Source organism: Anastrepha ludens, chromosome 2, assembly GCF_028408465.1.
Source record: "Anastrepha ludens isolate Willacy chromosome 2, idAnaLude1.1, whole genome shotgun sequence".
In the NCBI taxonomy this organism is placed as follows: Eukaryota; Metazoa; Arthropoda; class Insecta; order Diptera; family Tephritidae; genus Anastrepha; species Anastrepha ludens.
The window spans coordinates 179,064,285-179,091,397 of record NC_071498.1 but is presented as its reverse complement, the minus strand read 5'-3'; the positions used below and the strand labels follow the sequence as shown (position 1 = coordinate 179,091,397).

Sequence of the window (27,113 nt, the reverse complement as noted above, 5' to 3'; positions counted from 1 at the left end):
GGGTCGCTCTTTCGTTGCTCCATACCATCGTAATCTTTGCGACTTTATAAACCGCATTACATTTCGTCCCGCGATTAAAACACTGAGCTCGTGGTTATACCGTATGCGATATGTACCGTTTTCTAATCGTGTAGGCCCAAATATTTTTATGAGAATTTTTCTTTCAAATCGCATCAGTAAATTCGCTTCATTAACTTTAAAGACCCATGTTTCACAGCCATAGGTGAGAACTGGACTTATTATAGATTTTTACCTCTAGAGCTTTTGTTCCTTTGATATGAATGAAGACTTCATAAATTTGTTATGCCCAAAGTATGATCCGTTAGCTGCCTGAATACGGCCTTGTATTGACAGATCCCTATTTATACTGAGTACTACGTCTATATATTTAAACTCTTGCATGAGCTCAAATATATTAATTCCGTTTCTGATGAGACTATGTGTGTGATGTATTATGAGGCCCGCTGGTCTTGCCACCTGCACGATTCGTGAGAAAACGTTCTGAAAAGCCTTCCTATTTCTCGCAAGAATCACAATGTCGTCAGCGTATGCGCATATTTGTGTTATAGATTACGAAACACCAATCCGTAAATAGCAAAACACCAACCTTTCATTACAACTATGATGCACTTTCCTGCTAAAGTACTTGCCTTAATTTTCCACTTACAAAAATTTAGTAACCATAAATGATAGAATTAAAGATAACGGCAAGGTTTGGCCATCGAAAGCAAAATTGTGTGGGTAACTTCGGGTGCCACGTCACCGGGGACTCGGCAGCAGAATTCTGCCCGCTCATTTCACACGTATTCACCCACTCGTCCAATCAGTTCTTATTCAGATGGCAACGAAGTTATAGTCTGCGTGGACCTTTTTTTCATATGTCACCAACACAAAAGTACCATTGGAATACCTTTGGCCACGAGTAAACTAATAATAAAAAACAACATTACCCAAGAGGCCAATAGGTCATGGGAAGATGAAGATACATGCGCAACAGCTAGGCTATTATGGCCGCAAATAAACAAGAAAAAGACAAAGGAATTGCTTAGCCTCTCAAGATATGATATCTCGAAGGTCGTGGCTTGTGTCACCGGTCATTGGCTATTTGGCAAGCATTCCTTGAGACTAGGAGTATTCTCCCATGAATATTGTAGAAGTTGGAGAGATGAGGAAGAGGAAGAAACAGTTCAGCACTTCCTTTGCAATTGTCCAGCCTTAGCTAAAATCAGAGCAGGTTGTCTAGGTAAACACTTTTTCAATTTTCTTACAGAATCAGTCTTGCGCTTCATAAGAGCCTCAAAATGGTTTCATGAAAAAAAAGAAACAAGGTTCCCGTGTCGCACAGTGGCATCCCAACGGACCTGTAAGGTTTAAGTGAGTTGGTCGTGCAGACCGACTACCACCATAACCTAACCTAACTAACACAATGCCAGTTTTTTTTAAACAAACCGCTGCTACAACCTCGGTTAAGCCAGCAAATTCCTTCAAAATCGTTGAGAGCCTATTAACGGTTTGATGTTGGCTTCACCTCTGTGGCACTGGCACTTTGATGAGGACTGAGGAATGTTTATTTTGTAAGTGGTATTATTGGGTAAGAGCTGTCACTGCTGATACTATGTTTGTGTTCGCTTTAGTAATAAACTGGTGATTTAAAGGCGTATATGTCAGGTCTCGATTGTTGGAGTTGACATGCGTTTGAAGCGTAAAGATCCTTTTTATCTGACGCCAAAAATTTCTACGTTAGTCCCGAAAAAACAGCATTTTCGGGAAGTCATTGCTCATTATTACCTTTTAAAGAAAAGTGCAGCTGAAACGTGTCGTATATTGATCAATTATGTCAGCTCTTGGGGTTGTGCGTTTAAACTAGCCTAAAGTAGACGAATTGATAGGGAAATAGCCTATTTATTTCAAGAAATAATACTTAAGAGAATTGTACAAATTGGATAGTGTCGTAAGCGTTGTGAATCAATCTCTTCTCTTGTAAAACTACCAGGCTCACATTGTATTTCTATAACTAAAGGCGGATTTGAAGGGAATTGAAGAGTTAACAATCTTTTTTTCCGAAACCTTGCCCCAATGTTATATCGGGTATTTTTTTTAAAGCTTGAGAACTTTAAATGAAACGGAAATATTGTTGGAATGATTTTTTTTATTATTATTATAGTCTGGTTGATAATTTTTTGGCATTTATGTTTTTGATGATTGATATCCGGCACTTTTTGACTACGTTTTCCAATAAATCTGACCGTATGGGGTGAATGGTGGCTTGAATTTTGCAATAAATTTATTGTTAAGTGCTCTGAATAAAAAATCCAGTCAGCATAGTTCGATAGCGATCGCCATTCACTGTAACGGCAGCTCTGTTTTTGTTTCGAAAGAAATAAGGGCCAATGTTGTCGCCATCGCTCCATAAACCACGCGAACAGATTTCTTTTTTTAAGTAAATTTCCACAATTTGTTCTGACGTTAAACGATTCATGATGCCAAATCTTACTGAACAGAAATGCCAACGTAGTTTGCCATTCTCAGTTGTCAAACCATAGTTATCGATATCGATGGTTCTCTTGCAGTTAAACCACATCTGATAGACCAAAATATGAGCATTGATGCATTGCGTCGACGAAATAATAGTACTGCAGATGACATCACAGCGGCCCCACTCGTGGCCTACGTATATGGAAGAGTTTGCAAGTAATGACAACACTGGGAAGCAATGACTTCTAGGAAATTTCACAACATTTAATATCTCTAATTCCGGCAAGCAAGCGAAAAATACGCAACCGAACCATTGCCACTTACGGCGTTCAGGCTCAGTATCGCACTGCTGACTTAGTGAGTGATGTGACCGACGATGCTGCCATCAACAAACATTTGACATCATTTTTTGAACATAATTGATGTTACTTGTCGCCTGCTCCTTACGTCTCTGCCTCATTACCTCCATCACTGAACTAGGCATAGTTTCCAAACTATTTTGATTGGATTGTTGTCGCTGATGCATTTAACATCGCTCAAATAGTCGCATTGCGTGCGGTTAATTAAATTCTGTGTTTGTTTGCGTTTAGTGTTTTCCCGTTGCTTTTTTTGTCTTTATTGTACTGCCGTTTTAATTAAATTTGTCTAGGTAAATTAAATTAGTTCCTTCAGTGCGCATTGTGTGTGTATCCAAGAGTGTGTGCGATTCACAGTGCTGGCGGACTTATAGAATTGAGTCTAAACACAAACAAAAAAAATTAACGCTTTCGAATTTGATAAGTCTTTGGTATGCAATCAAGCAACAGACAGGCAGTACGCAAAGATACAAAAACACAAAGCAAGCAAAGAAGCTAAAACGAGCAGCTGTGTGCCGTATTGGATTTCTTCCTCCACCCACAGCAACATTTTAAGCGTCAAATGACCGCGTGGCGCCAAATGTGGTAACTTAATTTTTCATTAATGATTTTATTGCGGCGACGACGACGACGCAGATACATTTCTCAATAGCTTCCCAATCGCCAATATCGAAGCGGGCAGCTCCGTACTCATCGCTTTTTCGCTTTGTTGGGGGCGTGAAACTTATTGCGTAATCTTAAGCTTTTGTTACTTGGCGCTTTTGTTTGGGTGGCTTTGTTGCTGGTTGTTGTTTGTTGTTTGTGCTGCCAGCTCCACTTGTTTTGTTCGCCCTCATAATGTATGTATGTATGTACACATGCACAGAGTTGCGGGTATTTATTGTTATATTTTGCGTTTCGCGCGTTCTCGTGCTGCTGTGTGTATACTGTGTGTATGTGTATGTGCGTGGCGTACAAATGCGTCGCAATGCGATACGTAAAGTGACAATTAATTATGTGCATTTGTAAATATGTACGAATGTCTGCCCGCAAAGAAGGAAGCAACTTTGTTTTTTTATTCGCTCCTCAATATGTAATATTTCTATTCAATAAGCTATTCTTACATCTTTCTGTTTTAAGGTTTCCCTTTAGGCAAGCACTAAAATTAAGTGCATCCATACGTGCATTAGGGTGGTTCACAAAAACTCGAAGTTCTAAGTATTTATTGGAAACGTAAGAATTGTTTTATATTGAAAAAGCAAAATACAAAAATTTTTTTATTTTAAAATTAGTTGATGCATTAATGATGCCATAAAACTGCAGCCCCGAGTGCTTTATAGGGAGAAAAAGTTTTTTTTTCGAACATTTTATATAAAATCACCACAAATTATAAAAAAATTGCAATGGTAAAGTAAATTGGGCAAAATCGCTTAAGCGGTTATCGCGCCAATCAAGAAGAAGAAAGCTATGAAATCTTAATATATACTAGGATCTCCCGTATGTCGAAATTTCGACGTTATACGGACACAAAATGCATTAATTGAAGCAGGCTTGTCTGAATAGACATGAGCTTTAACATAGCCCCACAAAAAATATTCTAAAGGCGTTATGTTGCACGAACTAGGTGTCCAATTGACAGGTACCGAACGTGAAATAAAATGTTCACCGAACTCGCCTCTCAACAAGTCAATTGTTACGCGAGCGGTGTGGCATGTGGCACCGTCTTGCTGAAACCACATGCCATGCAAGTCAACCTCTTGCATTTTGGGCAAAAAAATTTTGGATATCATTTCACGGTAACGCTCACCATTCACAGTTACGTTACGATTCGCATCATCTTTCAAGAAGTACGGTCCAATGATACCTCCAGCCCATAAACCGCACCAAACTGTGACCTTTTCTGGATACATTGGTAGCTCTTGCAATTCTTCTGGCTGATCTTCATTCCAAAATCGACAATTCTGCTTATTTACGTAGCCATTGATCCAAACATGAGCTTCGTCGCTGAACACAATTTTTCGATAAAAAAGTGGATCTTCGGCCAACTTTCCAAGAGCCCATTCACCAAAAATTGTGCGTTGCGGTAGGTCGTTCAGCTTCAATTCTTGCACCAGCTGTACTTTGAAAGGCTTCACACCTAAATCCTTTCGCAAAATCTTCCACGTTGTTGAGTAACAGAGGCCCAATTGCTGCGAACGGCGACGAATCGATAATTGATGGTCATCATTAACACTGGCCGATACAGCTGCGTGTTGGTGGTCTGATGTCCAATAATGTAAATTTGGTTCTAAATTTAGTCACAATAGCTCGTATAGCCGCTTCAGTGGGTCGATTAAACTGACCATAAAATGGAAGAAGCGCGCGATAAACTTTCTTAACAGAACACGCATTTTTATAATAAAATTCAATGAATTGCAAGCGTTGTTCGTTTGTAAGAAGATGTTTGACAGTGAAACAAAACACGAAACGTGCGTCAGCTGTTTAAACCAACTGTTTAAAATCACCCGTTATTTATTAGAAGCACCAGAATTATTTTATAAGGAAAAAGCAGTTGGTTTAATGGTACCACAATGCGCCTAGGTTTCTCCAGTGTTTTATTGGATGAAAAATCGTCTTTTTCGATATTTTATGTAAAAACTCCGCAAATGAAGGAAAATTTGCAATGGTAAAGCTATGAAATCTTAATAAATATTTTATAAACAAATTATACGAATAGCTTTTAATTTATACCGCAAAGCAGGCTCATAATTTCTTCTAAAATAGAAATATTAATTCTGGCTTTTATTTCTATATTTTTTTTTAATTAGCAGAAACAGCTTTAAGGGGTTAGGGGTAGTCAGAGGCCCGAAAAAATGATAGTACTCAATAATTTTTTTTGCAAGTCAATTGCTTTATTTTACAAAAATTAAAACATAGCGTTAATACATCACGTTTCGACTTGACTTAAGCGCAATTTAAAAAAAAAACTGATAATTGTAAAAGTTATCGCCGTTTGTGTGGAGCCCGTTTCTCCAGAAGTCCTCTGCGATGACCATCGCAAGTCCTTGGAGATTAATTTAAAATCAATCGGACAAGGGAAACTAGTTTTATTGATAGATATTCTTGTGTCTGATCAAAGATTTCTTCAAAATTAACAATATGGCGACTTCAGAAAATATTTTTCAGATTTTCGAGAAAAAACCGACAGTTAATTGTCAAAAAAAAAAATCGAAATTTAAAAAAAAAAATACTTCGATGAGGCACGAGTTCTTTATGTTTTTCAAAGGCAGTATACATTTTATTGAAATCTACCAAGCGGTTTCTAAGTTATAGTGATCACCAGTTCAAAAAACATAGTTTTGAGAAAAACGCATTTAAAGTTTTGATATCTGCTCCGGAGCGCCCGAACGCTCTTCTTTAATTGTTGAATAACTCGAAAAGTATTTGTTTTTTTTTTGTATTTGTTAAGATATTATACTTTAAGAAAATGCAAAAAACAAAATCCAATTTTTTGAAAATTCTGACTATCCCTAACCTCTTAAAAATATTTATAATTACATAGTTTTTATGTTTTAAAAGTCGTTACTTCAGTAATTACAGATCTGCATTAAAAATGTTCAACAAATCTCTTCAACTGAGAAAGATTGTAGATGCCTGGAAGGTAACAACCATTAATCCAATATTCAAAAGTAGAAGAATAATATGGCCTATTATAGACCAATCGCCAAATTAATCACGATTTCAAAATTATTTGAACTTCTTGTGAAAGATTTATATTGCAGTTAATAGTTTAATCTCCGTAGACGAGGATGGTTTCATGAAATAGTGATCTACTGTTTCAAATCATGCAGAGTTTTCTGAACATTATAAATCAGGTTTTCAAAACAAAAAGTTTGAGGGAGTTAGGATTTCACTCCACTCTTTTATAATGGCTTAAGTCCTATCTCCCCTCTCCGGAATGCGTTGCTAATTTTGGTGGTGCGTCATCTATTTCTTTTATTGCGTCCTCTAGTGTATCCCAGGGAAGTATACTGGGTCTTCTACTTTTTATAATTTTTGTTTATAACATGATTTAAAGATATATTCGGCGATTGCAAGTACAGTAGACTTTATAAATCTTTAATCTGCTTTAGATAACATCGTTGCTTGATGTAAAAGGAATAAGGTAAATTTATATACTAGGCTGTTCATTAAGTTTTGCGGTTCGACAAGAAAAAAACAATTTTATGGGTTGAAATACACTTTATTATTCAGTATTGTCCCCCTAAACATAAATACACTTTTCCCAACGAGATTCCAATTTATGAATTCCATCCCTGAAGTGAGAACCTCGAAGGGGTGCAAAATACGCATCCACATACGCGCATGCATTTTTTTTAGGTCTGGAAACAGATGGTAGTACCTAGGGGTTAAATCTGGTCAATACGTTGGATGCTCCAACAATTCGAACTTTAACTCAAGGATTTTAGCCGTTGTCAAAATGCTTTTGTGGCACGTCCTGATATGCATTGTCCTGCTGAAAAAGAATTATTTTTTTTTGCAAGCTGGATCTTTTTTCATCAATTTTTCAGGTGGTTCAAAAGGTTACAATAATATTCGGAATTTATTGTTTTACCAGTTTGCAAGTAATCCACAAACAAAGTTCTTTTCTGCTGCGAACACTTTTTCGTCCGATGTCTGGACACGAACTCGTTTCTGAACCAAAGAACCATACATTTCAACCAACACTGTTGATTCTTTCCCAATAACATGATTGGATTTGTCCAAGTCTGAAAAATATGCATTCGTTTCTGCAATCATTTGCTCATTAGAATAAAATCTTTCTCCCACCAGCCATATCTGGGGAGGCGGAGGGATCTGAGGGAGTCAAGTATGCAGAATACCGGCGATGTGAAACGACTTGGAACCCTATTCCATTAATTTAGCGGCCACAACTGTTTTTGTCGTGTCCATCATCAAAGGACTTTTTTGAAAATCACTCAACTTCCTCGATTCAAATGAGTGCCAAACACAAAGAAATATACCGATCTGGCCGGAACTTGGTGTATGTTCTTTCAAGAGATGTGCAAACTAAATATAACCTCGATACGCGCCAGTAGTGCCATCTCTCTGACTTTGCACGGACTTTTCAAACGATCCTATTGTAGTATGTGCCGAAAAGGCGTGCGCTCTGATGTTCAAAGGGGCACTAGGGACAATTTGTAAGATGTTGTATTGCACTCCTAATGGCGTAGTCCACATATTATTTCGAAATAAAAGTTGCGTCAATATTCAAATTTGAAACGGTTATTTCTTCTACTTTCGGATTTTCAAAGTGGATAAACCTTTGTAAATCTTATTTTATTATTATATATTAACCAAATCGCTAGTTCTCAGAGTTGGACCTACATTCATTTGGTCGTTTATTTTCTGTAATAGTTTAAGGAAAATAACATGGGATTTTTTGTGAAATTTAAGGCAAGAATTTTTTGTGGCATGCCGGAAGAGATCAAAGAGGAGTTAGGTGAAACTCATTGCACATTTGCAATATCATTTTTCAGTACTTGTTCTTCTTTTTCTGTAAATGAATTTAAGCACAAACACTCGGGAGCATACATTCTTGTGAAGCACACTCAAGATAGCCAACAAAAATAAATTCTACTTGTGAATACACACATTGTTAAACGTTGCACACGCTGAATACAGCTAATTGTTGTTTTGTGCATATTACTATACATTCACAACTACATATACAACTATACATATATGTATGTGCAGTACATAAACCATGGTTGTACGTGCTGTCATTAAAATAAAAGAAAACTTCCAGTTGTAATGTCAAGTCATTAAAACATACAACATCATTTATAAAATACCCACTGGTTGTACTTGTAAATCCGACTTAAATAGTTGGTGCTTAGGATTCGTTGGCGGGTGGCTCCAATCTGCAAAAAAATAGAAGTAACTAAATGCTTGTTTTGGCGCGCAAAAGTTAAGCTTTTAATTATGTTTGATTGTTATCTTGAGTGCAATCGTGCGTGCCCCTCTGATACGAGCTCTCACATACACAATTCAGTAGCTTTAAAGGGGGAAAAACAGAAGCTGAACTCTGTGTAAAAAATACTTTAGTTTATGCTTCTTATTAACAGCTGTAAAAGTACTAAAGAAATGAAACTCGAATTAATGAAATTAGTTTTCTTGTTTTTTTTTTCAAAATACATATCATAATTTGTTCTTCTTCTGGATTGAAGCAGTAACCGCTGAAGCGATTTGGTCGAGTTTAACAAAGCGTCCCTGTAGTTTATTTCCCCTGTTAACTGGCACACCAAGTGAAGCCAAGTCCTTCTCCACTTGATCTTTCCAACCCAAAGGCCTTCTCCGATGCCGGCACCAGCTGGTAGCGCATCGATTACTTTCAGAACCGGAGCGTTTGTTTCTATTTGGGCGACATGACCTAGCAAGGGGAGCCGCTGCATTATGTTTATATGGTCGTAACTGTCATACAGCTCATTGTTGCATCGCCTACGATGGCTGTCTCCAACGTGCAAAGGTCCAAAGTCTTCCGTGGAATCTTTCTCTCAAACACTGCAAAGGACGCCACTTCGGATATTCTCATCGACCAAGCGCCATACAATAGAATGGGCATGATGAGAGACTTAGAAAGTTTGGACTTTACTCATCAATCGCCTACTTAGTTCAATGTAGCGCTTGTTGGCAAGAGAGATAGGTCCTCCGTTGAATATCAAGGCTGACTTTTACTGGCTTTGCGCTAGCTTCAGTTTGGCCGCGTGCTTTGAAGTAAGACAGTGTCCAGTCAGTATTCTCTTCCCTGGAAAAATATAGTTTGTAGACCAAACGTTGTGCCTGCGTAGCATGGTTTTCACGATCCTGCATTAGCTGGTTCTTTCCCTTCTGGAGTGCGCTTTTTGAATCCCATCTCGAGTTCGCTTCTTGAAACATTGCTGCATCAATATCTAGCCGTTGTTTGTAGAAAGGTGGTTGTATTTCGGCCGTGCCAGCTGCAGGAAGATTTGCATCTGTTTTGAAATTAGCTTGAGGAATAACGTAGAACGAGTTAGCCTTTCAACCTCTGCATATAGTTCTGGCCATTTGACCTTTGAACTGATTGTACTGTTATCAATAGCTTAAGTGCAGACTCCTTTGCAGAACTTTTAGCTACTAAATATTTTGGGTACGGGTCAAGCATCTTGTCCAGTCCCGCTGTAGGCGTGGTGCGTATTGCATTGCAGCTCACCAACTTTTGTAATTTTTCCAATTTGTTAGTGTACGTCTTCTTATTTAAACTTGTCCACCATACTAGAATGCCATAGAGCATTTATTACTACCTATTACTACTTTAACACATTGAATGCCATATAAGTAAATGAAAGGTCCGAAATCCGATTTTTTTATGATATTGCAGCAATTAGTTTTAGTTTCTCAAGTTCAGTGTTATTATGTAAAATTAACACATAGAAAAATAGAAAAAAATCCGAATAATAATGATAATATGTATAATTAAGCTCCTTCCCATTTCACTTATCGTTTCCAAGTCGGAAGTTTTGGCCACTTGCTTCAGCAGTTTCTCGCCATAGAACCAGACACATTCGCTTTCGACCTCTTGGTTTCCAATTTTTCACTTGGCTCAATCGAGTAGCAAATGCATAAGCACGTACATATGTACATACAACTTTAGCATTGGTAAAACAAATTTTATTACATGTTGGTTTTTCTAATACCTTGACCAATAGAAGTTAGACGTGGAAAAAAGAGATTTAATAAAGCTGACTCAGAAGCTGCTTGTTATGCGTTTTTTATGACTAATAATTTGTAGTATTCAGAAATATGAAGAACTTCACCTTCATAATTCAATGTAAGTACTCGGAAATTCAACATTTGAAAATTTAAGTAAAATAAAAATAAATAAAAAACTAGTGAAATGGAAGATTAGAAGAAGGCGAGGTTAAATGGTCACTTCGAATGGAAATGAAGAGGTAGGGCACTTACACAGATAGATGCTAGCCTAGCTCCCGCTCGTTTACATTCCTCCTTCCTATTAGCACAATGGTCGGTTTATACGAAGTTTGTTAAGAAAATTAGATGAATTTTCAAATTTCGCGGGCTGCGCACACTTGACTTTCGATAAATTTTTTTATTTTGATACACTCGGCTCGAAGATCTGTGCACGGTTTTAGCAATATAGAATGCTTAGTTTGTTTGTGAGAAAAAAATGGGTCAAAGAAGTTGCATCAAAAAATGGAATTAAGTGCTCAAAAACACTTGAAATGTTGACTGGCAGTGGCGTACGGTGAGAGTACTCTTCCTACAAGCTTTTCACAGAAGGTCGAGAAGAGTTGAATGACGACGCTCGCTCTGGACGCCCCAGCACATCAACAACCGAAGGAAATGTTGAGAAAGTGAAGAAAATTCTTATGGAGAATCGTCGAATCATAATTAGAGAAGTTGCCGAGAATGTTGGCATATCGGTTGGCTCATTCCATGCAGTATTTTCGGAAATTTTGGACATGAAGCTTACGGCATCGAAGGAACGTCGCACAAGCATTGCTCAGGAATTGTTGAATGACGTCAACGATGATCCAGATTTGCTTAAAAGGGTCATAACTGACGAATCATGGGTATATGGTTAAGACATCGAAACCAAAACCCAATCGACCCAATGGAAGAGTACAGGAGACCTATGAGCCGATAGCAGAAAATCGCCGAACACCCAAAACGCTTGTCTTGTTTATGCCTCTCACAAGCAAACTAAACATGATATATTGTTAACCGTGAACATATCTTCGAGACGAGTGTACCAACATAAAAACATATAATAAACGAAAGACGAATGTACGTAGCCCGCGAAGTTTTAAACCTTCACCTTATTTTTCTATGAAGTCTGATTACATGCGATTCGCATCGGATAGTGTCCGGTTAAGAATTTAACTCGTCTGAGAAAATCACTTCTCCTCAACATTTTGCTGTCCTGTTCTGGGGTTTTGTGGTCCAATATTAATCTTATTGGCGCATTTTTTGCCAACAGTGGCTTTTTTGGAGGGTGCCGATCGCTTAAGGCAGCAACTCTAAAGTCTTCGCCGGGTTCCTACCCAACACATTTCGATTCCGGCATCTACTATGAGCTCTCCACTAATATTTTCGGTAGTTTTTGATATCCGGGGGATAACATTTCAGCATAACGTGGAATCGTTTTAAAAGTTTCAAATTTATTACTCCGTATTTCTGAACCAAAAAAAAAAAAAAAACATGCAAGCAGCATTTCAATCATTTGCGTTACTTGCTTATCCATCAGTAATTCCATCTCCATGTAACCTGTCTTGTTGGACTGACACAACCAAGAGTTCCTGAAGATGACCTCAAATAGAGCATCGAAATATCGACAAATAAGAAAAAAAACAACAATAATTTCAATTGTTGCTTTATTGTTGTTCCGATATTGAGCTAACAAATTAAAAATTTGAAAACTAAGTATTTAGAGACCACTAAAACCAGTTTCAATCACTTATCCTGAAGAGCTAATTTTCTTTGTTGAAGCTCTTACTTGTTATTTTGCGGTCCTCAATACAAAACAGAGAACAGAACCAACCTCGGAAACCTGGATAGACACACAACCTTCCAAGAATCTGGATAGACACACAAACATTCCTGAGCTATGCAGTAAAGGAGCAGAAAAGCAGGTTGGCGAATTCATGTTATTTAAACACTTAGCGAGGTTCTTTTGAGCAAATATTGAACTCCAGAGTCAAGAGAACCATAAGTAAGCACCTATAACAAGCACAAAGGCACAAGGTGACGGAGACTGTTCAATAATCAGGGGTCTTGTATTATCGCCAAACCGCCCAAAAAACAATTACTGTTCATCTTTGTGGTCTAAAGGATCCAGTGGAAATGGGTAAATGCCGAGATGTCGCATTTAATTTATAAAAGATGGAGCTGACTCCAAAGTAATATGCAACGGGCGTATGCGAGGATATGAAGCCAGCGACCTTTTATACAAGGAAGTCAGGACGATGTCTCGTTTTCCAACATCCAACCAATTATGCGAGTAATTTTGTATTTTGTGCAAGAATACTCGTCTCTAAAGGTTTATCTCCACACAAATAGCGATTTTGGGATGAAGTGTAGTCCAATAGAATGCACTTCATTCACTCTTGTCAATCTGCCTAAATGCTCTTTACCAAATATTTTTTTCATCCATTACTCCATTTGCATTTTATCTAACGTTAATTGTTTCCCCTTTACAAAATTCTCTAATTAATTACAAGAGTAGAAAAAAAATTAACATTAATAAACCGTCTTTGTAAAAACTCTTTCTTGACCAACTGTGCGTAATTGGCTATCCAACGGTGAATTTGGTATTCAAGATAGGAAAATGTCCACAATTTGAAAACAAAGCAAAACAAAAGTATTCAAAAATGTACTATGCGTAGAATGGAAGGCATTTATCTAATAAATGCTGACAATGGCGCAACAATTTTAGTTCACGTACACGCACTCATACACGTTCGCAACCGCGTGCGTTAGGGCAACTTCAGTGGGCACGAGCTGTGTTAGAAGTTACAAAATTCGAAATAGACCAGCATCAGCAGCCCGCCACACCACAGTACGCCGAAACACAATCTGCAATCGTTTATCTATTTTTGACGAATCAGAGTTCGTTAACATCGAAACTTGTGGCATAAAATGAAATAGACCAGCGAACAACGGCAGGGCCGCCGGCGCGCATATCACGTAAAAACTACAGTGAAAATGTTGGGGACCTGCGTTGTGTAAAAGATTTACCAATGAATTAGTTGAAGTTGAGAAAAATACATTTTCATATATGTGTGGATGATGTGCGTATGTATGTATGTATGTATGCGTAAATGTATTTTTTGTTATACTCGCACCGCGCTGAGGCAAATGCGTTCAATAGCACTCAGACGAATTTCGGTCGACGTTGCACATAATTTAAGCGAATTAATGTGGCTTTTCATATTTGCCTATTTATAAAATGCGAATGCGACAAAACGAGTCGATGTGGGGAAAATATAATAATTTTGATTTTAATAGTCTGCAGCTCTTGCGTGCCCTGAAATGTAGGTAGGCATGCGGAGCGCTTATATGGATTATGATTGCAAAGAAGAAAAAAATTCAAATGGAATAGAGTTAATATAGTTTTGTAAATTTACTTAAAGGGTGATCAATTGAAAGGTATCGGATTTTAAATTCAAATTAAAAAACAAAAACGAAAATTCAAATTGATTGGGCAATCTTTATTATTTTTGCATAGAACCATTCATGACATTTACTTTATGCAGATATTTCCTTTTAAATGTGTATTTATTTTTTCATCAATTAAAGTACTACTCAGATTACTAATACTAAAGCTTTAGTTAGTCACAATACAAAAAGTGTATCTTCGCAACTGTGCCATAATTCGGTCATCCGTAAACACCAATTTTGAATGACTCGCTGGAGGGCTTCGGTCGATATCTCGTGAATCACCTTAAATATATTGGATTCCAATATCTCAATCGAGGCTGGTTTATCCACAATGCAGACTTTACATACCCCCACAAATAAAACTCCAAAAGATTGATATCACACCATTTTGGTGGCCAATTCACTAGTCCGACACGAGAGATAAATTGCTCACCGAAACGACGAGGCAATAATCAATTGTTTCACGGACTGTATGGGTTGTTAGAACCAAATGTTGTGTAGATCACGGGCTTGAATATCCGGCATCCGGCATCACAAAGTCGTTTATCATGGCGCGATATCGTTCGCCATTCACTGAATCGTTCGCCTTTGAAGAAATATGGGTAATTCCGCCAGCCTATCGACGGCACCAAACGGTTGTTTTCAATGGATGTGATGACTGTCCTTGAATGGCTTCAGGCTGCTCTTTAGCCCAAATACGGCAATTTTGCTTATTGACATAGCCATTAACCAAAAATGGGCCTCATCGCTGTACACCATAAGTTGGCTTGAGCGCCCCATGAACACTTCACAGAACGTCGATTTTCTTAGTACAATTTAACGATTTAAAACTTTGTTGATGCGTAAGTTTTTCCATGATGAAATGTTAATGAATACTGAAAAAAAAAATGTATTATTTTGACAGAAGGCGCGCGTTATCTGTCGAAAAAACATTCGCTCTGATTACCCTTTATAAGGAAGACTTTTAATGCACCAAAAGTGAACCAAATCACGACTTTTTTATATTTATCAATTTTCTGTCTGGTCGATGGTCTAAGCTCCAAAAGAGTGTGCTGACGCTAAATCTTTACCACGATGTGCCGAATTGCCTGCCCACCAACCTGCAAGCCAACCGCACGACGAAATTCACATTGGCATCAGCGAGCGCGAAACGATGTGTGAGGAAACGGTCAACCTTGTTGAATATTTGGACAGCTGGATGGCATTGGTAACTTTGGCAGCTGCTGGAACATATTTGGAAAGCTATAATTCCTGTCTTTTCACTCTTAACTATTAGAGAAGGTTTAGTTTTTGCTAAAACTCTTCTTAAAAAACTGAATTGAAACTTTTTTCTACGTTTGTGTATTAATATATAATATATTTATGAAATTTGTGTCTCATATTCTTATTTAATCCTTATTTATTTAAATTGTAAATTACATCCGCGCTGCAAATATTTGTTAAATTGTGCTGGAATAAAAATAAATAAAATCTTTGGGCATTCAAAGTCAACGGTTTTAGTTATAAGAGAAATTTTATATAAGGTTGTCAAAAAAGTCTTGCGGTATTTTTATTGAATTTTCAATTGTTCATAAAATTGGTTATAATAATGCGATTTAAGTCAAATATGCGCCGTTTTGTTCGATGACGAGTTCCCAACGAGATGCCAACTTCATAATGCCCCTCTTATAGAAACTCGCTTCCCTATTGTCAAAAAACTCGGAGAGCAAATTTTCACAGGACTCTCTTGTGGACAACTTCCGACTACCAAGCTCGTTCGCCATGGACAGAAATAGGTGGTAATCACTTGGTGCGAGATCCGAACTATACGGTGGATGCAAAAGAACCTCCCATCCGAGCTCCCGGAGCTTCTGGCGCGTCACCAAAAATGTGTGTGGCCTGGCGTTGTCCTGATGGAAGACAATTCGGCCTCTGTTGATGAAAGATGGCCTCTTCTGCATGAGTGCTGCATTCAAGCGGCCCAGTTGTTGGCAGTACAGGTCCGAATTGAGCGTTTGGCCATAGGGGAGCAGCTCATAGTGGATGATTCCCTGCCAATTCCACCAAACACACAGAAGAACCTTCCTGGCCGTCAATCCAGGCTTGGCCACCGTCTGGGCAGCTTCACCGCTTTTCGACCACGACCGTTTGCGCTTCACGTTGTCGTAAGTGACCCACTTTTCATCGCCAATCACCATCCGCTTCAAAAACGGGTCGATTTTGTTGCGATTCAAAAGCGATTCGCATGCATCCATACGGGCAAGAATGTTGTTTTGCGTCAAGTCATGTGGCACCCATACATCGAGCTTCTTTTTGAATCCAAGCTTCTTCAAATGGTTTATACCGGTTTGATGACTCATGCCCAGCTCTTGGCCGATGCTACGGCTGCTACTATGCCGGTCTCTTTCGATCAATTCAGCGATTTTATCGCAATTTTTGACGACAGGCCTTCCGGACCGTGGCGCATCTTCGATCACCTCTGCATCAGAACGAAAACGTTGAAACCATTGTTGTGCGGTGGAAATGGAAACTGTATCGGGTCCATAAACTGCACAAATTTTATTGGCAGCATGAGAAGCATTTTTGCCTTTATCGTAGTAGTACTGTAAAATATGCCGTATTTTCTCTTTATTTTGCTCCATGTTTGTGACGCTATAACTCACGAACGACTAAAAGCAAACAACAATTAATGAAACACGTGTTAGCACGTGAAAAGAGCTTTCCAAAAAGCTCTAGCGTGAGCCGATGCGACGAATACAACTAGAACTACGCGCTTGCAAAGACAAGCTTGCGGAAATACCGCAAGACTTTTTTGACCACCTTATATAAGATTTATATATTTATTATTCCCTAAGACCACCTAGCTTCCGTTCATTTAACTCCTCAAAAGCACACGGCCAAAGGTTGAAATTTTAAATGTTCCACCACACGCTGTGGCATTCCTGTGCTTGTTTGTCTGCGATAAGCTTAAGTGGCTTTGCCTTAAAACCGCTACGTATACTTCAACTGAAGTGCATTTGCGTTTCCTAGAAAATTTACTTATTACATGTGCACATACACGGTTTTTGTATTTGTGAATGTCATGCATTATTACTTAATAAGTTATCAACTTAAATCCCAACAAAATGACCACTTAGTGCCACGTTCTATATATGTATATGTACACACATACATGCGTATGCATTATACACAGCTTGAACTAATACTCTATTATCTGTTTTTATTGTTTTACATTACAGTTATAATGGTTATTTGCCGCAAGGTGATCGCGGGCGGAGGCGTTCTAAATTTGTACTATACAAACGCACAGAGCCGAACGGTGTGAAACGTTCCAAACACTATATCGTCCAATCGCCACAGACATCGAAAGCTATACTGGATGCCAATCAACACTCGATATCTTACACACTGTCACGCAATCAAGCTGTCATTGTCGAATACAAAGAGGACACGGAAACGGATATGTTTCAGGTAAAGAAATTAATATGGACAGTATACAACAGAAGTCTTGATATCAGATTGAGGGGTTCGGGCCATAAGTTAAACCTAATTTGAGACACTGTAGTATTCTTAAAAACTTGGAGTTAATCCCCATAGGCTTTGATTAATGTACACCCACCCTAACGAAATTAGTAAACTCCTGTAAGGAGGAGATCAAATCTCTTGGGTGTGCCGCTAACATTTCTCTGATCTGAGTTCCACGACATAGGAACATAGAGGAAAATGAAATTGCTGATGAGCTTGCCAGGAAGGTGACTGAATTGGCCTTAGAGACCTCCTATCCGGTCATCGGCATCCCCCTGACCGTTGTTAGGGGAACTGCACATATTATTTCTCAGGAAAACGCAGAAAAGATGGAGCTCCCTTTCGTTATGTACTATTTCGAAAACCCTGTGACCCTAATACGATATACGAAGGCCTCAGAAAGTCCTTTGGACTCCTCGCCATTCAATTTCCAAACTCGTAGCTGTGTTTACCGGTTACTGGACGATCGGCACACACGCGGAAAAGCTAGGATGACAATTTAATGCCCATTCCAGAAGCTGTGGGGACCTTTCAGAGACGGAGACTGTAGAGCATTTTCTCTGTAAATATCCGGGTTTGATAGCTAGACGAGTAATGTCACTGGGCGCTCCTTTCTTCGACAGCCTGGGGTTGTGCGCCAACCTAAATCCAATCAATCTCCTCCCTTATACCAACAGCTCTGGCTGCTGTAGATATCTGCCTTTTGGAGGTCTCATAATGGTATCAAAACGGCTCTTTAGTGCTACTTGAGGAGTGCCATATCGGCCTTTTTACCTACCTACATACCTACACCCACGCTGGTTTCGAGCGGTACTTTTCATTTCTATTCTTTCAAGGTAGGAGTGTACCTTATGCAACATTTGCAGACAGGTTTGCAGTATTGTGCGAGGATCTCCCCATCAAATTCAAATTTAGGCTTCCGGACCACTGTCTGTTTTCCAAGCGGAGGTAGTCGCAATTAAGAAAGCAATGGATTGGTTGCTTACTTCTATAAGAAAATGGGAAATGCCTCACTTCTCTCTCGACTCCATCCGAATACTTCGATATTAGGCTTATGTGAGTTCCCGGTCACAGTGGCCTAGAGGGAAATTTGCTGGGCTGATGAGCTGGCTACTCAGGGAACCCTGGAGACGGTTTCATCGCAAAATGAGAGGATTGGGGTTCCCTTGAGAACTTGTGGCTTACTCCTGAAAATTCCTCACTTCTCTCTCGACTACATCCGAATACTTCGATAGGCTTATTTGAGTTCCCGGTCACAGTGGCCTAGAGGGAAATTTGCTGGGCTGATGAGCTGGCTACTCGGGGGCTCTGGAGACGGTTTCATTGCAAAAGAGAGGATTGGGGTTCCCTTGAGAACTTGTGGTGTGCTCCTGGAAAGATGGGCCTCGCGTCTACTCAGCGAGCGCTGGGTTAGTGTGCAAACGTTAAGTCGCGAGATCCTTCTGGCCACGGGTAGATAGGAGGCGCTCGAGGGAACTTCTAAGTCTTAGAAAGCCGCAGCCGGACATTGTCCATTAGGTGTTCAAGCCGTGAGACTTGGGATTGCTTCAAGCCCTTTCTGCAGAAGCTGTCTGGAGCATGAGGTGGAATAATCTCAGCACTTTCTCATCTGCCCTCGTCAGGCTAAGGTTCAGACATCTAGGTCCTCACTTTGTTTGCTAACCCTGCGCATATTGCAGGCTTAAACATCACACACCTGGTAAATTTCATCAATAACTTGAAGCGGTTAATAAAAATGTAATTAGCCATTGTTGGTCGTCATCCTCCAATTCTAACCCCTTCATACTTTTTTTCATCTGTTTGGTTCTCTTCCTTCTATTCTTTCTCTGTATGGTATCACAATGGACCAATTTCGATTGTTTGTCCAAGTGGGACCTCCGGGTAGGCAGCCATTTACCCTATCGTCGCCGCAACGATTTCAGCCTGTTTTCTTTTAGATAAATCTAGAGGCGGCAAACTGGGTACAGCATTGAAAGCCTCCGCTAATGCTATAGGAAATGCTTCTGTGATAGCAAGACAGTTCGAACGCGGCCGCTTAGCTAGCGAGCTCATTAGGCACTTTGCCTGTGCCAGATCATAAACGCATACCTAATAATCAGTCTGATCACTTCCATGTATTTCTTTAGGACTCTTTGAGGTTTCAAACCCCAAATGTTACTGAAAGTCCCACGAGAATTTTAGAAATTTACCTGCACTAAAGTAAGAAAAAAAGGATTATGAAATTATCTATGAGTTGAAGTTCATGAGTTAAGTTCTTAGAAATAAACCGCGTATATACCTACTCATGAGCTTCTAAATGAAAAATGGTAAAAATAGAATGGCTCTTAGCACAGTATGAATTTAGACGCATATGTCAATATTTCTTTAAGAGCAATTAAATTGAAATTAATATTCATTACTTCATTACACAATTACCACTCTAATATACGCGTAAGAATGCCGTTGCTATTTGATATCGTGTTTTCACTATTCATTTTATAATTCATTCAATTGCTTTTAAGTGCACACTCACTTGATGTTACTAATCAAATAAGAAATGCATTACCGTTGTTTCTTTGTTGTTTCCATCAATAGAAAATCAAGCAGAAATTACATTGAAACTTGTATTTGCTTGCCACACTTTTTGATCAATCAATAGATTCTATAAGCTGCGGTTACTCGAAGCTAACAGGTAGAACTGGCCGTTAGTGGGTAATATTTTTTAATAAAATATCTAATAATAATAATTCAATGCTCCCTAATTAAGATACTCAAAACGGTCATAGATTTTGTTAAGGTAACGAAGTCACAAAATTCATCGCAACCACATTTGAGAGGTTTATTACAACTGGTACGGTTGTATATTGATTGATTCTTACAAAATCTCTAAAGCTCTAACTATCACACAGAGAGAAAACTGGAAGGACCACACAAACACAGGCAGGCCTAATGAAAGGAGAAATGTAACCAAACAGAAAATACTCGTAATAATTACGTAAATTAACTCGCTTCTTTGTTTTCCTCGAGCTTTCAGTGGAAACTTTGCAATAGAATATAGAATTCAAAAGAAGTTTTAACGCTAACCCATAAAAAGGTTCCTAAAAGATCGCCTCGACATTAAATCGAATTCTTAAAAAAGTGGGGATATGAAGATCTTAGAAGACTTCCTATATAATTCCATTCTTCATAGGGATGTCATACTATCACCGAAAACAATACTCTTCAGGAACTTCCAAGTTATTATTAACGAGCGTACAGTCTGGAGAACTAATTCTATAAATTTCAAACCTGGTTCTCAGATATGGTTCACTGATGGGTCCAAATTGGAAAATGGTGGAGCAGGGGCAGGAATCAATGGCCATAAATCGATTCCCATGGGACTCTACCCAACAATATTCCAGATAGAAATACATGCCATTGAAATATGTGTGAGAGAATGCCTTAGCAGGAAAATGAGAGGTGCTCACATTTACATACTTTGAGTTAGCCAAGCGGCTCTAAAAGCACTTTTATCAACAACTATCGTCTTTAAATTGGCAATCAACCTTCTCAACACGTTAGGGAATCTCAACACAATAATACTAGGCTGGATTCCGGGACATGAAGGGCATAAGGGAAATGAAATGGCTGATAACCTTGCAAAACGAAGAGCAAATATGTAACTTGCTGGTTCTGAGCCTTTGTATGGACTCACAAAAAGCCACATTAATGAGTTTCTTAGGAAATGGGGTGAAAGGAAATTTGCTGCACACTGGCTAAACTGTGCCGGTCAGCATCAAGCCAAAAAATTTCCAAGACCCAGCAAAGAAATATCTGACAAAATACTCTCACTAATCAGAGTAGATCTGCGTCTTTTAACAGGATATCTTACAGGCCACTGCAGCCTGAGGTATCATTTAAATAATATTGGTCTATCTGCCGCTTTTGCGTAATGATCATAGAAAGCTTAGAACATGTGCTTTGTGAATGTCCTGCATTGGGCAGACAAAGACTTTATCACTTTGGTGGTACCTGTAGTATCTCCATGCAATCTTTGGAACTACAAACCCAAAATTGTGCTAAAAGCTTAGAACTCTAGGCTTACAAAAATAGGCCTTGCACAATGTATCAACTCTGGTCGCAGTGCGTAATGACCTTCTATTAATAATAATAATAATAAATCGAATCCTGCCCAATAAGTAGGGGAAATCAATAACTCCAGTAATTATGTAATATTATAAGTAAAGAACAGACACAGCATAGACCTACGAGTTTCTATGGACTTGAGATTTATAAGCTTGAGACGAGCAGAATATGATGGCATGGGATCCATAAAGTTCAGAGAGCGAAGTGCATATTGAAGGAATATTGTTTGCACACCTTCGATTATATTGATAGCTTGCTGACTACTTGGTCTCCAAATAAAAACAGCGTATGCTAACTGAGACCTAACAAATGTTGTACCTATAGAGGAATTTGATGACGTGGGGATCAGAGAACTAAGTGTAATTCCATCTGACGAAGCCCAACATGGGGAAAGATTTTGAAGTAATTTAATTTATATGGTTATTGAACGAAAATTTGCCATCAAAGACAACGCCAAGGTTCTTAATTTCACTAACACACTGACTCAGACAAGATGAGTTACTGTACGTGGTACGACCATGTTAAATATTTTCGAGTAAGACATTTGAAAGCAGTATTCACTGATTAGATACCGTAGATCTGTTGGCAGGAAATTCACACTGATTTGCGCAAAGACTGAGCATTGCGATTTAGTTTTGCATTGACCACAGGCTTATAAATTTTGAAAATACCCCATAGCCTATAGGCCATAGGCCTATACTTTCTAACGTCATTTTTATTGCCACTCTTAAAGAAACGTGTAATGGAAGAAAGCTTCCATGCGTCAATAAAACTCCCCGACCATAAAGATTTGTTGAATATTACTTTTAGGGGATAGACCAATGCCGGGCAATTTTTTTTTTTTTTTTTTCAAAACTGCTGAAAGTCCATCAGCTTCAGTTTGGGAGATTTAATAAACTCGGCAACTAATTTACCGCTTCACTTGAACTTCGCCTTTGACTATTACCTAAAAAGATCCCGGTGAGAACACTGACACTACTCTTTCTAGATTTTATGTAATTCCAGAAGGTTTTGGGGTTTCATTTAAATTTCAATAGAGAGATTTATATTAAGGGTCTTTCTTTCTGAGTGGAATATTATCCACGAAGAGTTTAGACAAAATGGACTTAAAAATAGAAAAACTTTTAGATGTGTCAAGTTCTGCAAATAAACTATCCCAATTAATATCGAGTTGTAAGACATTGAAATTGGCAATGATTGTTGTTTTTATTTCATCACGTTTTTTAGTCCATGGCTTTTTATGTGACTGACAAAAAAATTTTCCATGACTTTTTGGCATAGTTCGTGCTCATCATTTATAGCGCATATGATTTTATTCTTCAGTTCTGGAATCTTCTTGAACTTATTGGCATAGGCCATATTTTTCACGTAGCCCCGCAAAAAGAAGTCCGTTGGCATTAAACTTCGAAGTTTTGTAACTTCGATCGCAATTGAACCATTAATCATGCGCTGTGTGACAAGTGACGCCACCCTGTTGACACCATATTTTGTCAAAATCAATGCTATTTAATTCAGGCCATTAAAAATTTGTCACTATGTCACGAATACGTTCGTCGTTCGCCATAATAGCGCTACCGGCGACATGTTTTGAAGAAGTACGGACCGTTTACCGATGACTTCGCCAGCTCAAGAAACATCAAGCAGAAACTTATTGTGGATGCATACATTTTTCTTAAATGATGTAAGAATCCTTAGTTTTCCCATTGCGACGGTTTTGCAAATTGTTGACTCAGATGCTGACATTCAAAATGATTACTTGGCGGATATTCACTATGAATCGGCATATACTTTCGCGAGAATCAAACCGCAGCTAGTTTTTGTTTCGTTTGTTGATTCAGAAACACTTAATATCAAAAAATTATATATTTTTAAAATCCAAAAGTGAAGGCGAATTGGTTGGTATTTTATTTATTTTTATTAATTTACTAAAGTTCCTATTAGGATTGTTATTACGCCAAGTCTTTTGATTTTGCCGGAAGAAATACTGAACTACTCAGTCAATTATTAAAAGTTTGTATTGAACTTTTTCCAAAAAGTCAGAGAAGTAAAGAGCATGCAGGATTCCCATAGAGTAGGTCAAGTACCTTTGAATATTTTAGTCTACCATAATATTTTTTTCTATACTTTTTTAGTTTCAAAAGATGTGATAACTGATTAAAATGCAAATTATACGAATTAGGCGCATTTCTGTAGTCCACTAAAGATATTAGAAAACCCTATTTGAAACCATTTTTGCACACAGCTTTTAACTAAAATAATTATCAAAATTAATTGTGTCAAACACTGAATGTTTTTTTTTGGTGTCGGAATTTTTATGTCCACAACTGTTTGACTACACTCCAAAGTAAAAATAAGAGGTGTTACTTCCATTTGGTATTATGTCTTTCTGTCAATATTGACTTGAAATTGTTGCGTTTTCAATGTAAACATATCGATTTCTGTGTTAGGCTGTCTATCTGCTATCTCTCTGGCCTTTTGACGTTGACTGTTGCTATTTGCGTGGGATATACACATTTATGTACTTAATATAAAATTAGAAGTCAACCGCGCCTCAGTAGCTAACAAAAAATTTGTGTCTGACAACGACTTCCCTTATACCACTCATCAGTTCGAGAAGCTACCTTTCTTTTGCGAAATTAATAGCTACTAAATAGCCGTATTTCACCCAAAATCTGTAAGAACTGCATAACAGAAAATCAAGATTTTCACGGCCGTTAATATAAATAATTTCATTTACTTTATTGCGTAGTTAAGGGAGCACTTAAGAGAAACGTCTTCAAATTCTTTCAGCAAAATTTTAAATCGATCGATGATTGTTTTCGTAAAAAGCTGAATTCGCGCAAAAATGCAACCTTATCTCAATTTTAAATATTATAAATTATTATATGACATACTAACAAATCTGATACTTCTTATTTGAATCTCGATTCTCCAGTTAAATATCTCGACTTACACTTCGCAAATTACGCACAGTATTGTGATGACACCCGGTTCTATGAGAAGTACATAGGCAAGGACCACTTTTTTTAGTCGAGGAGTTTAAGAAATGCGTTCCGCATCTTAAAGGTGTCGCCGCGCAAGTGATATGAGAGACTCCCACCCACTGAAAAACATTATCCACATCATGGACTTAGATCCAGCCCAGAACGGCTCTCGCATAACTGCAGGGTGGAGTACCCTATTGCACTACGTAAGGGTCCACGTTATACGCCCATGTCGCGCTTCTTCCTACGTAGCACGTTTTCTATATAGAGAGCTATCTTCTCCCAATTTTCTTCTTTGTCTATAATTTTTGAGACTATATTTTCGGCCGTTACATTTCCGACTACGGCTTGGAGTCATTAGCGTTCTTCTTGCCATCCTTTGCATTCGAAAATGTGTGGCTTGCGTCATCTGATAAACTGTCCCCTATACGAGTATATAGTGTAGAGAATGCATTTTACCCATCTTGAACAGGTGTTGCATGAAATACCTGTGGCGTGAGAGAAACTGTGTGATGTAAAAGTTTACTTCTCCGAAAGGTCTGCTGGCACCAATGTTGAATGTCGCCAATTATTCTATGTGCCCATCTTCCGGTAGTTTCTGCGTGCATCTGCCTCGCCACCTGTGGATTGTTTGTGCTCCAATTTCATGCTGTTCTTCCAAACGCGCAGCTTTATTCTTTTGCATCCAAAGCTGTTTGCGTTCCAACGCAAGAAGGTCCATCGGAATCGATCCTCTTATGACTAATGCTGCAGCTTCTGATACGGTGCAGTGTGTCGATGTTGTTCGGAGAGTAGCTGTTCTTTGAACCTTCGCCAAAAGTCGAAAGACTCTTGTTGTTTAGGGGGTATCAGCTCAAATTTCACTCCCGTAAAGCAAAACCGATTGTGTAGTTGCCATAAGTAGTTTCCTTTTGCTGGCTCTGGGTCCGCCAATATTTGCCATCAACCTCGATTGGCTTATTTCTCCGCTGCATATTTAATTTGCGGCCAGTGCGTGAGTTTACTGTCAATTCTGACATCAAACAGTATTTCAAAAACAGTTTTCGTCCTTCTGGTTTCAGACCACACTCTGAAGTCTATTTCTAATCGTATGTATTTCCTTGTTCGCAGTATTAACTCCGACTTTTCAGTGGCTAGTCTAACTACATGTGAGTCAAACCAGTGTTGCGTCCCCATCATGACCTGGTTCAGCTTACCCTGCGCTATTGTTGCATTTCACTCATTGATAACTGGCGCATACCCAACGAGGTTGCCATAGGCCACCCAAATTTTTAATTAATTATAATTTTCGCACCACAAACCACACCACTTTGAAATTTTGCTGTGAGACATTAGTATGCTGTCGTTTCCCCACCCGGTCGCCCTTATATATTTATACATCTGTGGATCTCAACCATTTGCTGCCTCATCCTAAACACTTTGTATTATCACCACCCTGCTGATGTTCATAGCTTCTATGCCTTTGTTAATTTTATGAAGATATCAAGAATGCCGGATGGCTGGATTAAGAGAGATATTATATTAATCCCTTTAGCATTATTTCTATGTCCATACTCACACAAAATCAATTTGCAATTATCGTATTAATTGGTATCCTGTGGTTGGCTTTGAAATTCGCCGAAATTGCTTAATTGATTCTATTGTTAGATCACTTAAATTTATTGGAATAATCTTGTTTTGGGAATTTGCGGAAGTCATTATCAAAACAAAAAAAAGTCCCACTAGAGATAGAAACCGTATGCGCAGACTTTACACTTTTGACGAGTCATGCAACATTAGAAATTATATTTCGCAAATTTTAATTTATAAAGTAAAACTATGCATAAAATGTTTTAAAATTTGTGCTTGTTTACGAGGGGTATCTGATAATATTATACATAAGTGAAAAATTTTCGGGTTCTTATTTTTCACTTCCCAGTATTGAAGTTTGTCCAAACACTTATCTACAATTTCAGTTTATAGGGTGTTTTTTTAGAGGTTAGGTTTTCAAGATGAAATAAAACGTATATAATTTAATGTTATGGCCAAGAATTTAGCTTTATTATAAAGATAAGGGTTTGCCATTATGTTTTAAAAATGATACCCATTCAACCAAAAGTGAGCTTCATCGCTGAACAAAATTTTCTTCGATGCGTCGCGCGAACCGAACCATTATTTTCGTAATAAATTTGCACGATTTGCAAACGTTGTTCAGGTGTAAGTCTATTCATTATGAAATGGCAAACCAAACTGAGCATAAATCAAGTGACAGCTGTCAAAAAGACCATCTACGAAAAAAGTAGTGCCAACTTGAAAACCTAACCTCTAAAAAAAGACCCTATAAAAAGTTGGTAATCAAGGTAACTTCAGTGCTCACGATTGACGAAAATGGCGTTAATATTCTAGAGAAAAAGAGTTAATAATGCCAGTAATTCAAAATTCATACCTGCCGTAGAAATGGACATTAGCCTTTCCATAATCTCGGAATACGAATGTTTTTTTTTGTTAATGCACCGCACGAAAAAGTTATAGGACCAGGATGTTTACGATG

The 27,113-nt window shown here is 38.3% G+C and overlaps 1 protein-coding gene across 1 annotated transcript in view; it reads left to right on the top strand.

Moving 5' to 3' along the window:
* LOC128855957 (protein pellino) overlaps positions 1 to 27,113 on the top strand; it is a 45,730-nt gene that overhangs the window by 7,632 nt on the left and 10,985 nt on the right. Inside the window, exon 3 of the mRNA XM_054091242.1 lies at positions 17,210 to 17,441. Coding sequence (XP_053947217.1) covers positions 17,210 to 17,441 — 232 coding nt within the window. The remainder of the gene's footprint in view (positions 1 to 17,209; positions 17,442 to 27,113) is intronic.